Source organism: Lepus europaeus, chromosome 9 (genome assembly GCF_033115175.1).
Source record: "Lepus europaeus isolate LE1 chromosome 9, mLepTim1.pri, whole genome shotgun sequence".
Lineage (NCBI taxonomy): Eukaryota > Metazoa > Chordata > Mammalia > Lagomorpha > Leporidae > Lepus > Lepus europaeus.
In genome coordinates this window covers 7,887,273-7,900,287 of record NC_084835.1, presented here as the reverse complement: position 1 = coordinate 7,900,287, position 13,015 = coordinate 7,887,273, and the positions used below count along the sequence as shown (strand labels likewise).

At 59.4% G+C, this 13,015-nt stretch overlaps 1 protein-coding gene across 2 annotated transcripts in view; it reads left to right on the top strand.

Annotated features, from left to right (window-relative positions):
• Positions 1-13,015, top strand: part of ATP2B2 (ATPase plasma membrane Ca2+ transporting 2) — a 142,723-nt gene that overhangs the window by 69,310 nt on the left and 60,398 nt on the right. For both annotated transcript variants that reach the window (XM_062200453.1, XM_062200452.1), the window contains exons 3-4: positions 7,514-7,711; positions 12,448-12,705. In XM_062200453.1, the coding sequence (XP_062056437.1) occupies positions 7,514-7,711; positions 12,448-12,705 (456 nt within the window). The remainder of the gene's footprint in view (positions 1-7,513; positions 7,712-12,447; positions 12,706-13,015) is intronic.

Sequence of the window (13,015 nt, the reverse complement as noted above, 5' to 3'; positions counted from 1 at the left end):
AGACCTGGATGGAGCTCCTGGCTCCCGGCTTCAGCCCCAGCCCAGCTTGTAGGTGTTCAGGAGTGAACCAATGGGGGAGAGCTCTCTCTCTCACCCTCTATTTGTCTGTCTCTCAAATAAACAGAAAATATATCCAATAGAAAGCATTCTCTGGCTGCTGAGTGGAGAATGGTTTGGGGACTTTGGCCACTGAAGCCGGCTGGGTGAGCAGTGATGGTGGCCTGGGCCAGCGTGTGGGGGGCAGAGGGAAGGGAGTGGAGCTAGAAGGAGTCTCTGCTTAGGCGGAGGAGGCTTGCTGGGAGAGGTAGGAGGGTGAGGAAGTGGGAGAAGACACTGGGAGATGCAGACAGGGCACAAAGGGAAGGAAGAGATTAGGGAGCCCACACGGAGCAGCTCCTGTAGGCTGACGTCTCACTTGTCCTTGTTTGTCACCCGTACAACCAGGCTCTGGTCCGGGCAGCACAGTCCATGCCCCAGAGGAGTGAACCAGCTCCCTCACGTCCCAAGTGAGGAAGCCACAGTTTTAGCCCAGGAGTTGTTGACCCCCAGGCCACTTCCTCCAAAGGTTATGTGGAAGCAAACCTTTATCTTCTTATAGTGTGCATTGATTTCCACTGTAACGCACTCTGAGTTATTCAACTGAAACATGAACAGCTTCTGGTTAAAATTAACATGTTTCAAGGTGGGTGCAGTACGTTAAGGTGCTACTTATGGGTGGACAACATCCCATGTTGGAGTGACTGGGTTCAAACGCCGTCTCCGCTTCTGATCCAGCTTCCTGCTAATGCATCCTGGGAGGGAGCATGCAAGTCCTGGTCTCCTGACTTTGGCCTAGCACAGCCCTGGCCATTGCAAGCATTTGAGGACCAAACCAGTGGGTGGAAGATCTCTCTCTCTCTCTCTCTCTCTCTCTCTCTCTCTCTCTCTCTCTGCCTTTCAGATAAATAAAAACAAATTAAAATATTTCTATCAAAACTGACTTGTCCAGCTCAGCCAGTCTTCCTGCTCTTTCCCCCTGGGCACCACCTTTATGAGTTTGGAGTGGACCCTTACAGAACTTTTGCTACACACTTGCAAATGCAGCCATAGACGATACTGTCTTGAGATCTTTCTGTTTCACAACACTGGACATGTTGTTCCAGGACCCACTTGCTTCTTCCACAGTCTTTTTGGGAGAGCTTTCCTTGTCGGTGCATGTAAGCAGAGCTCACTTTTAAAAAACTGCCGTCTAGAATTCTCTGCACAGGACACAGCACAGTTTATTGAACCCACTCACCTTCCAAAGACGGAAATGCATTTTGCTGTAAATGTTGCAGCTTTTGAAGGGCTTGTGGATATTTTTTTTCTTTCGAGATACAAGACTTCTAGTTACCGTAGTGGAAGAATCCACACTGTAGTGACAATACAAATGTTTAGCAACGCCAGCTTGGTAACCAGATTTTTCCAGTTTCCTCCAGGTGCTTGGCATTCCTGGGAGCTTGCTCTTGTCCATTGCCAAGGCTCTGTTTTTAGCAAGAGGCCATCTTGAGAGCAGTGAGAGGGGCAGAGTTTCAGTGCTGGGTCCGGACGCAGGCAGCCTGGCCTGGTGTGGGAAGAGTACAGCTCTGGAGCCTCAGAGACCCAGGTTCAAGTCCCGGCTTTAGCTCTGGGACCCTGAGCAAGACTCTTTGCCTCTCCAAGCCATGAACAAGGTTGGTTGCCCTGACTTTACGAATGGCAGCGGAAATCAGTGCACACCAAGAGTACCGAGGGGTGATTAAACCAGAGCTCATCTGTGCGCACTTGGTGTCCAGCCCCTGCCATCTGCACATGCGGCATTGTAGGAAGCATCACGGAGGGCTCGATCCCCACCAGTGAAGGCTGTCTGAGCCCACAGACCTCACAGGTGCAGCGTGGGAGGGGGGGGCGCTCGAGTCCAGAGGCAGGGATGGGCATTCTGCCCGGGTCCCAGGCACCCCCTGGGTGCAGACGTGTGTCAAGTTGCACCTGTTTGCTTCTACCCAGTGGGCAGGACTGGGTTGTCCCTCTGCGCCCATTTGCCGATGAGGAAGCCGAGGCTCAGAGGGAGACGCCAGGTGCCCAGGGTCTCATTAAGTAGCCGGGTGGAGACTGGACCCTGCCTCCTCTGCCTCTGAAAGCCACCCCCACCCCACCCCGGGAGGCTGCGGGCAGAGGTCTGCACAGCGCTCCCTCCTGGACAGCCAGGGAAGCGCCTCCTGTGTTCAACCTCAGAGGAAGGAGGGAGAGGGGGTGAGACTAGGGCCTCCCAGAGCCGCCTGTGGACACCCTGAGTTCCGTCTTCAGCAAGGCAGGTGCGGGGAGAGCCTGAGAGGACCACAGTCGCACGTGCAGTGAGGCTCCTTGTGTCTGTGGAGAGGTGGAACGGCCTGAAGCCGGGTCAGCCCCGCCCTGCCGCTTGTCCCACCTGTGAAGTGGGATGATGAGGCTGGCCAGCCAGGGATCCGACGTCCTCCGACCCTGGGGACCAGGGACCGGGGGGCCTCAGGGGAAGGATTGTCGCATTTAACAAGACAGCCACATGCAGCAGGGAAGTCTGACTCTCAGACAACAGACAATTTGCTTAGCAGCCCAGGCTAGCGTGTGGGACACAGCTGAAACCCAGCTCCCCGGGCATCCCCTGTCCTTCGGTGCTGGTGATTCCTCCCTGCTCAGCTGCCAGGCAGCTCCCACCCCAACCCGGCACTGCCCTCCAGCCTGCACCGCCTCCCCTGCCCAGGTGAGGTGAGATGTCACCATGAATCCCCAGGGGGAACAGGAAGGAGGAGGAGGGGTGCATTTGAGACCATGGATGGCTGTTTCCGCGTGCGGGGCAGGGTAGGGGCAGGCAGCGTCCGCATCCCTTTCCAGGCCGTGTCTGTGCGGCTGCATCTCCACTGGGCCCTGTGTCCACACAGCCCAGAGAAGCTGCCCGTCACGTGACCGCCTGCTCACGCCCTCAGCATCTGCATGCAGGTGGCTGGCGGCCAGGTGCGTACGTACCCCGACACTACTGCTTACAGCGTGGTCACTCGTAATTCCCCAAGACCCTGGGCGCATGGAAAACACCACGGACCAGCTGGATGCCCGCATCCGGACCCCTGCAGGGAACCGTGACACCACGAGTGACCGTAAGACCAGGCAGACGCAGGCCCCAGGGCAGGCCCACACAGGGGCAGTTTCCTGCAGAGGTGCTGTCAAGGCCAGGTTCACTTAGTGGCTCTCACAGGGGACACCTGGCTGTCCACGTGGGCGGGGCAGTCTCAGCTCCTACATCCCCGTGTCTGTTCCCCAGCAGGGTCTGCAGAGGGAGGCCTCCTGCACGCTGGCCTGGGCAGCCTCCCTGTGGGGAGTGACAGAATCGGCTCCCAGAAGGCGGTGGCACTGAAGCGTGGCCTCGGTTGGCTTCTGAGCTGCAGGGACAAAACCTGACGCAGGGAGATGCCCCCGGGTGCCATTGCAAGCAAGTAGAGAGGGAGCCGGGTGGGGGGTTGCCATCAGGGCTAGGCCACAGGGATGGATTGTTCTTGCTGGACAGTCAAGGAAGGCCTCGGGAGGAGGCAGCAAGCATTCATCTGGGTCTTGCCAGACTAAGTAGGTCAACGCACGGGGCGGGGCCTGGCGGAGGGCTGGACAGAGGCAGACGAGCGCAGCCTGCGGCTTGAAGGAGGGTGGCCAAGGTGTGGCGCCTGGACTGGGGCCAGAGGCGTCCTTGGGAGATGCAGAGAGGCCTCAGTGAGAGCCAGAAGTGCGTGGCACAGGGCCCTGGGGGCCATGCAGGGATATAGAGCAGGGTGGGGATGCTGTAGCCCCACACCGCCTGGCCCTGCTGCTTCCCTGCTCCCACCATCTCCTCTGCCACCTCAGGGGAGGTCGGGACCCTCGGCAGCTCCCCAGGATGGAGGAGGGGTCTCGGCACACCACGCTGTGCGTCTCAGGGCCGTCGTGTGGGCCTCAGGTCCTGGCAGTGCCACTCCTCCCCTGCCTGTTCCCCCAGGCTCCCCAGCCTGAGTCTGCAGGTCACAGGGTCCCACCCAGGGGTCCCGAGGATTTGCCTCTTCCCACAAGTTCCCAGGGATGCGGAGCTGCTGGTCCAGGCCTCACACTGGGACCCCTGTCTAGCGGTGTAGGTCAGACCCCAGTCCAGGTCAGACCCCAGCCCCGCTCAGCTGGAATCCCTAGGGTGGGGCCCAGGCACTGCTGTTTGTTAAAGCTGCTGGTGCCTTGCAGAAGCCTACAGCTGGTGTTGACCACGTCCGTGCCATGTGCCATGGGGAAACTGAGGCCCAGAGAGAGGCAGCACCTGGCCAGGGGCACAGAGCCAGGCAGCAGGCTCAAGGCTTCCGTCCCCTTCATGGCTTTGCCTACAGCAGCCGTGAATCCCCACAAGTCCCAGCAGTGATGCCCATGTGTGCGGCCCCCAAGCGCATGGACTGCTTGCTCCCCAGGCGCATACCTGTCACCTGCCTGTGCCCCAACCCCTGCGCACGACAGCTGCCAGCCACACCCTCAAGTGCACCTGCACACAGTCACGCGCCTGCTGCCAGCATGCCTCACAACGTCGCCTGCTGTGAGCCCCATTGCCTCTTTGTTAAGATTTAGAAAGAGAGAGGTCTTACACCCGCTGTTTCACCCCCTCATGGATCCAACGGCCGGGATGGGGCCGGGCCAAAGCCGGGAGCTTCTTCTCGGTCCTCGACATGGGTGCAGGAGGACCATCCTCCACTACTGTCCCAGGTGCCTTAACAGGGAGCTGGCTCGGAAGTGGAGCAGCTGGGACTTGAACCAGCCCCCTCACGGGATGCTGGAGTCGCAGGCGGCAGCTTCACCCACTGCGCCGGCCCTGTCGTGTTTGCTTTCATCTGTGCAGCAAAGCCGCCTCCAGGGTTTTCCCCGGAGAGCAGCCATTGTTTGTTTCAGGGGGGACCTCCTCAGCACCCCAGACCTGCAGGACCCGGTGTCAGAGTCCCCAGAGGGCGTTTGTTGGCAGCAGCGGCAGCCGCACGCAGCCGGAGGTGACCACTGGGCTCTTCCCAGTGTCTGCAGGTCAGGCTGCTCGCCACGCAGGAACCGTCCTGTTTACTTGGCGCCCCTCCAGAGAGGCTGAGTGAGGCGTCCACAGGCACACAGCAGGCGGGAGCACACTGCAGCGGGTGTCTGGACACCCGTGGGCAGCGGTGTGTGTGGTGTAAGCCACAACGGCGGCCATGTGGGCAGAAACCACCCGTGTGCCTCCAGGCCAGGTGGCAGCAGCAGTGGTACTGCTGATGGTGGTGGTGGTGGTGGCGGCACTGGTGGTAGTGGCACTGGTGGTGGTGGTGGCACTGGTGGTAGTGGCACTGGTGGCACTGATGACAGTTAGTGGCGTCATTAGGAACAGATGCACACCTGTCATTTGTTCTGGGCACTACTGACACACATCACGTTCCTGATGTCCCATCAATCCTGCGGGCTGCGTGTGTTTTTTTTTTTTTTTTTTTTTTTTTTTTTTTTTTTTGACAGGCAGAGTGGACAGTGAGAGAGAGAGAGAGAGAGAGAGAAAGGTCTTCCTTTTTGCTGTTGGTTCACCCTCCAATGGCCGCTTCGGCCGGCGCATCTCGCTGATCCAAAGCCAGGAGCCAGGTGCTTCTCGTGGTCTCCCATGGGGTGCAGGGCCATCCTCCACTGCACTTCCGGGCCACAGCAGAGAGCTGGCCTGGAAGAGGGGCAACCGGGACAGAATCCGGCACCCCGACCGGGACTAGAACCTGGTGTGCTGGCGCCACAAGGTGGAGGATTAACCTGTTAAGCCACGGCACCGGCCTTGCATGTGCTTTTGCCCCCAACCACTGAGGAGGGCCCTGAGCCCCACACCGGGAAAACCATCTGCCCAAGGCAGCAGCTGGGACCCGGAGAGCAGCTGAGCCACTGGGGCTGGCGCCAGGTCTGAGGTCCCTCAGCGTGTGCTGCTCTCACCCGGGCAGCCTGGGCCACCCACCCTGACCGCAGCCGTCCCTCGGCTCAGGGAGCCCCTGCCCACTGCCCCGGCCCTGGCCCCTGTGGGAGGCCATCTGTTTCCGTCAGCCGGACAGTGGGTCGGGAGCCCGGGGCCGTGGCTGGGAAGCCAGTTCGGTGGACAGCACAGGAGCCACACGGCCAGGCGGCTTCATGGTAGTCAGTCTGCTTGGGTCCCAGGGGAGCACAAGAGCTGTGGAAACAGGGTGTTCCCCCTTGGGGAACCTCAGGCTGGGAGATGAGGTCAGAGGGCACTGGGACCCTCCCATGGCCCCTCCCAGTAGCCAGGGCCCCAGCATCGCTCTAGAGCCCAGGCCATGGCATGAATCACCTGTTACCCGGGAGAAGCCGGACTCTGCCTCTGCCCCCCGCCACCAGGGCAGAATGTCCCCTTCTCCCACAGCCCCCCCCCCCAACGTTTCTTTAGCTACCCCCATAGCCCTTGCTTTACTCTGGTTAATTCACGTCTGCCTGCCAAGAGGCTTAGGAACCTTCTTCTTACCCAGAAACATTTACAGTGCAGATGAAGGGAGGGAGGACACGGGACAGAGGTGGCCGGGCACAGTGCAGGCCACCCAGTCCTGCAGCAGGTCCAGTGCTGAGCTTCCAAGCAAGCCAGGGGGAGAGGGCAAGATCGAGCGTCTGCAGGAGAACCTCCTGGCCCCATGCAGCATGGGAAGAATCCGGCTGGAGGTGAAGAAACGGGACCAGTAGTGTACCCCTCCCCCAGGGGGAAGGCTGCACCTGCCGCACCCCCTCCCTGGTGCTGTGGAACAGCGCCTGGGCGGGGCTCTTGGCTCCCGGGGGCCCAGTGCTTGGTCTTACCGGGGTGGATTCTCAGGTCCAGAACAGTGCGGGCGCTCTGTGGGTGCTCAGTACATGCTAGCTTCAAGAATTGTCTCCCGTGAGCCGACCGCTGGTGCACCAGGTACAATCACCGTCCCCTGGACAGAGGAGACGCCGACGCACCGAGAGCTTGGGCTGCTCTGCCATGCGCACCTAAGCCGGGAAACGCAGGCCAGGAGGGAGGGCGTGCACGGCAGGTGCAGTGGGCACAGTGGGTGTGCTCTCCTGTGGCTGCCACAGCAGGTGGCCACCAACCTGGGGGAGGGGATTGAAGAGGGAAGTGTGCTGTCTCACAGAGCAGAGGCCCCTGAGCAGTGCATCTTCTGCAGGTTCCGGGGGAGACGCCTTCCACGTCTCCACTTGCCTGGCGGCTGCAGGTGAACTTAACTATGGCTGCACCACTGGGTGCTCTGTAAGGACCCTTGTCCCAGATAACCTAGGACGAGGTCAGCCCATGACCTGTGACTTAATTAAAGTCCAGCTGGGGACTCCAGGGCTTAGGGTTAGACGTGTCTTTTGGGGCCACTGTTTGCCCCGCCCCTGCCTGGCGTCCCCAGCACTTGACAGGTGCCAGAGCCAGGGCCACAGCCTGTACGCTCCCTGCTCTGTTTGCTCCACCTCTGCACCACACGTGTCTCCCAGGCGCCCGCCTAACCTGTGTGCACTCTGTCCGCAGGTTTGCCGGGCACCGCTCCGGACCTGGAAAAGAGGAAGCAGATTTTTGGGCAAAACTTTATACCTCCAAAGAAGCCAAAAACCTTCCTGCAGCTCGTGTGGGAGGCCCTGCAGGACGTCACGCTCATCATCCTGGAGATCGCAGCCATCATCTCCCTGGGGCTGTCCTTCTACCACCCGCCTGGCGAGAGCAACGAAGGTGAGACGGGGCCGAGCCGCAGGCCCCAGAGCTCACAGCCTCCGCGCCCTCCCAGGAGCGGCTCAGCCATCCCGTGGGAAGTGCATGGGAAAGCCTGGCCAGGTCACACCGGCAGTCACAGCCTGGGCACTCACCGTGGGCTCCATGCTTCCAGCAACCCCCGGGTACAGGGGCTGTGACTGTGCCTAGCGCACACACACACACACACATACACTCTCGCTCGCTCGCTCTCTCTCTCTCTCTCTCTCTCTCTGCCTCTTGAATCAATTGTTTTGAAGTTTCCCATGCATGAACCTTAGGGCAAGCTTTCAAACCTCAGCAGCCTGCTGACATAGAGTCCCGGGGTTTGATGTGACGTTCGGGGACCAGGCCCCTCCCCGGAGTCTGCCCCAGAGGCAGGGCCCAGGTGAGGGGCCCAGGACACCCGTGCAGAGCCCTCACACCTGAGGACGGAGCCTGCGGAGTGCTCGCTGTGGGCTGCCGACCTGACTGGGGGTCTTCAGCCGTGGTCACTGAGACCCCTCACTAGTCCCCACCCCAAAGGCTAAGGGCCCCACCGAAGCTGGGTGTCTCCCCACAGTCCCCAAGTCCCCCGCTCCCTGTGGCAGCAGCTGCAGAATGTGCACCCCGACCCCAGGGCTCTGCACCTGGCAGCCTAGGGCAGGACCACGGGCCCCTGCGCCGGCTGCGCCTGGCCGAGCCTGGCCACCACGTGTGTGGCCCTGTGCTCAGACCCTCGGCCACACGTGTACCCAGCAGAGGAGCTATCAGTGAGCATGACAGGAACTTCCTGCTTCCCTGCCGAAAAGTGAGGCTTCACGGGTGCCCTCCTGCTTCTCTCCGTGTCATCTTTGGCAGCGGCTGTAGGTGACGGCAGTAGCGACACGGCCACATAGCCTGGGGCACTCGCTGTCTGGCCTTGGCCGACAAGTTTGCCCGCTGCTGTCCTGCAATGGGAAGTCGCATTTCATGAAAACCAATCTCTCTTTCTCTCTGTCTCTCTCCCCCTCCCTTTCCCTTTCTCTCTCTCCCTCCCCCCCTCCCCTCCCCTCCTCCCCTGGACCATACTTTCTCAGCGATCCCCTCTCTCAAGGGGACACCCTTGGGAGGTGATGAGGGTGGCAGGTGCACAATGGGTGTGGCAAGCGTGGCTGCCCCAGCTTCCTCCCCTAGCCTCCTTGGCTCACACCGTCTGTGCCGCGCACGTGAGAGGCCACTGGGTCCCTCTGTGCCCGCCTCCCTCTCACGGTTCTGTCCCCGGGACTGGTCCGGCAGTAGGAGTTGTGCTCAAGAAGTTTACGGCAAATGCATCATGCATCGTGTGAGCAGGCCAGCGTGGTTTCAAGGCTTAGTTTGCCCCTGAAGAAACATAGCTCTCAATTCCATTTCCCATGAGCATTTGAAAGGGCCCTGCTGGGGCAGGGACTGCATGTGTTTGCCCCTTGCTGCGGGGAGTCTCCCTGTTGAAGGGTCTCCCCCCTGGGGTCTCCTTGGACTCTGGGAGCCCTGTGCCACCCTCCCAGGGAGGTCCCTGCTCAACTCCAGGGCTGAGGACTCCCCACAGCAAACCTTGGCCGGCAGGCGTCTTGTCGCTGCACACAGCGTCCCTGGCACTGGCCGTGGGCCGGCCTTTCCTGGCTGCTTGCACTGCAGTGGCTAAGTCCACTGACCCCCTGTGATGAGGGTTTCTCTACACAAAAAGACACACGCACAATGAGCGATTGCAGAAACAGTTACTATAGGAAACACAGTTACTATAGGAAAAGCCAAGTCCTCGGTACTCCCACCACCCAGAGAGAATCCTCCATGAGCCTGAGGTCGTGCAGGTCCGAAGCACATGGCAGGTCCTGGCCGTCACATGGCAGATAGATAGATAGATAGATAGATAATAGATGATAGATAGATAATAGATAATAGATGATTGATAGATAGATGATAGAAAGGTAGATAAATTAGAGATAAAGAAGAGAAAGATGGGGGCCGGTGCTGTGGTGTGGCGGGTAAAGCCACTGCCTGCAGCACCACCATCCCATATGGGCACTGGTTCTAGTCCTGGCTGCTCCACTTCCGATCCAGCTCTCTGCTATGGCCTGGGAAAGCAGTAGAAGGTGGCCCAAGTTCTTGGGCCCCTGCACCTGCATAAGAGACCTGGGAGAAGCTCCTGGCTTCTGGCTTGAAATCAGCTCAGCATCAGCTGTTGCAGACATTTGGGGAGTGAACCAGAGGATGGAAGACCTCTCTCTCTCTCCCTCCCTCCCTCCCCCCCCCCACCCCGCCTCTATGTAACTGCCTTTCAAATAAATAAAAATAAATCTTAAAAAAGAGCTAGATGATAGATGATGGCCAGGTAGCTAATAGGTACATAGAAGATTGACAGGCAGATAAGTTGTAGACAGAGAAATTAGTGGGTGGGCGGGTAGGTGAGAGATGATGGGTGGGAAGGTAGATAGGTACGTGGGATGTGTGGGGTCGTGAATCGTATGAGACATGGTCATGTCGTAGACTGTTTAGAAGCCCGCTTGTTTGATTCCTAGGGAGCCCTCAGCACCTCCCTTTGTTGTTAAGATGCAGCGTCTGCCAGGCGGTGCACAGCAGCCGCAGGTGACCAGCGCCCTCAGTGCTCAGAACCGTCAGGGTCACAGCCTCCGGGAAGTCCCCATGCGACATCATGTCCCTAAAATGGGGCAAGTGGTCTCTGAGGTCTGTTGTCGCTCCCCCCCGCCCAAAAACCAGAATCACTCAAGGAACCAGATAACCACGTCCCTCGGGCCAGCTCCTGTATACACGATAATGATGGTAATGACACGAAGTCAGCTTTTCCCACGACCACTCTCCATAGGGGATTTAAAGACCCAGGAGGGCTCCGTCTCACAAGCTGAGAAACACAGAAAAGGAGAAGAAATGGGGACTGACAAGACTGGCTGTCCTCGCTCCTGTGACAAGGCTCTTTTTTTTTAAGATTTATTTATTTACTTGAAAGAGTTACAGAGAGGCAGAGAGAGACAGAGAGAAAGGTCTTCCATCCACTGGTTCACTCCCCAGATGGCCGCAACAGCCAGACCTGCGCCAATCCGAAGCCAGGAGCCAGGCGCCTCCTCTGGGTCTCCCATGCCAGTGCAGGGGCCCAAGGACTTGGGCCACATTCTATTGCTTTCCCAGGCCATAGCAGAGAGCTGGATCAGAAGTAGAGCAGCCAGGACTTAAACCAGCATCCATATGGGATGTTAACACTGCAGGCGGCACCCCCCCCCCCCCGCCTTTTATTTATTTATTTTATTTGAGAGGCAGAGAGAAAGAGAGAGAGAGAGGGAGAGAGGTCTTCCATCTGCTGGTTCAATCCCCAGTTGGCCACAATTGCCAGAGCTGTGCCAATCCGAAGCTAGGAGACAGGAGCTTCTTCCAGGTCTCCCACGTGAGTGCAGGGGCCCAAGCACTTGGGCCATCTTCTACTGCTTTCCCAGGCCGTAACAGGGAGCTGGATCGGAGGTAGAGCAGCTGGGACTCAAACTGGTGCCCATATGGGATGCCGGCACTGCAGGCGGCAGCTTTACCTGCTATGCCACAGCACTGGCCCCAGAGTTCTCTTTGACGTGAGCTTCCTGGTGGCCAAGGCAGGAAGGAAAGCCAAAGGATTTGCAGAGCTCAAGTTCCGAGCAAGGTGGGGAAGACATGACCCTTGAGGAAGATGGCACTTTTCCCGACAGGGAATTCTGGGATAAACTTCCACACAGGGCGTTATAGGAGCCGTTGGGAGGCAGCCCAGTGTGTAGAATCTGGCGGCAGATGGGGAAGAAGAGGGACAGGTGCTGGGCCCGGCGTTCAAGGTGCCTGTGTCCCTGTCAGCTCAGCTCCCAGCTCCACCTCTGGTTCCACGTCCCCATCAGTGCAGACCCTGGGAGGCAGAGCTGGGCATTTGGGAGTCAGCCAGTAGATGGGGATCCAGAGATATTCTCTCTCTCCCTCTCCCTCTTTCTCTCTCTCTCTCTCCCCCCATCTTCTCCTCTCCCCCCTTCCCTCCCCCCTGCCTCCCTCCCCCTCTCCCTCTCAAATAAATAAAAATGATTCTTGAAAAACAAGTGGAAGTCGGTAGCACTGGCCAAGGGCAGGCCCAGTGTGGCCCAATCTGCAGGAAGAGGACCGCTGGTCAGACTGCAGGCCTGAGCTGTGGGGCCAGCCCTGCCACCTGAGACCCCCTCGCGGTGGCTGGGAGAACAGAGAGGGTACAGGGACAGCACGTGAGGCCCAAAGCCACCAGCGCTGGCTCCCGTTTCCCTTCCCTGCTTCCTTTGAACCCGGCTTCTCTCCATCCCCTCCCTGTGCTCCACGGACCTCCCCCGCTGCCCCGTTCAATGCAGTGCCCACGGCAGGTGCCTGAGATATGGTATGATCTGCCCATTTGGCAGATGAAACAGCTGAGGCTCAGGGAGGGGAGCCCTTTACCCAAGACCTCACAGCCAGAGCTCAGGCAAGAAACCCCAGGGGCTGAGTTGGGGTTCTGAAGCCAGACGGCCTGGGCTCACACCGCTGCTCCCTCCTGGCGCTTGCTGTCTGGGGGACAGGCAGAGGAAGTGCTCTGGGGAGGACTTTGCCCGGGGCTTGGCACCAGACGACCCAAGCGTGCGGATGTTGGCTTCTGACTGCCAGCACTTGTTCCTAGGCCGAGCCGGGCTCTAGATCCAGGCCCGTGAGCCCCTCTGCCCCCTACCCACCTGCCTGCTTGCTTCTACTTGCTGCAGGATGTGCCACGGCACAGGGAGGCGCGGAGGACGAAGGTGAGGCCGAGGCAGGCTGGATCGAGGGGGCTGCCATCCTCCTCTCCGTCATCTGTGTGGTGCTGGTCACGGCCTTCAACGACTGGAGCAAGGAGAAGCAGTTCCGGGGCCTGCAGAGCCGCATCGAGCAGGAGCAGAAGTTCACGGTGGTCCGGGGCGGCCAAGTGGTCCAGATCCCCGTGGCCGAGATCGTGGTTGGGGACATCGCACAGATCAAGTACGGTGAGTGTCCGGGCAGAGGTGGGGCGGGCCTGGCAGAGGCAGAGGGGTTGGCCTAGGGAAGACGGAAGCCTCGGAAGTCCAGTTGCAAGCCGAGACATCCCTGAGGCTCTGTGGAGGTGGGAGGGTACTTCCTGGAGGAGACAGGATTCAGAATCCATTTAAATCAGAATGGCAGCTGCAAGGCACACATGCCACCACTCTCCACACTGCCGCCCCTGGCAGACATTACTAATCGATCCCAACTCAGGACCCAGCAACAGCCTCAAAAGGTTTTTCTACACAATACTCCGAGGCCCACTAAGACCCAGGC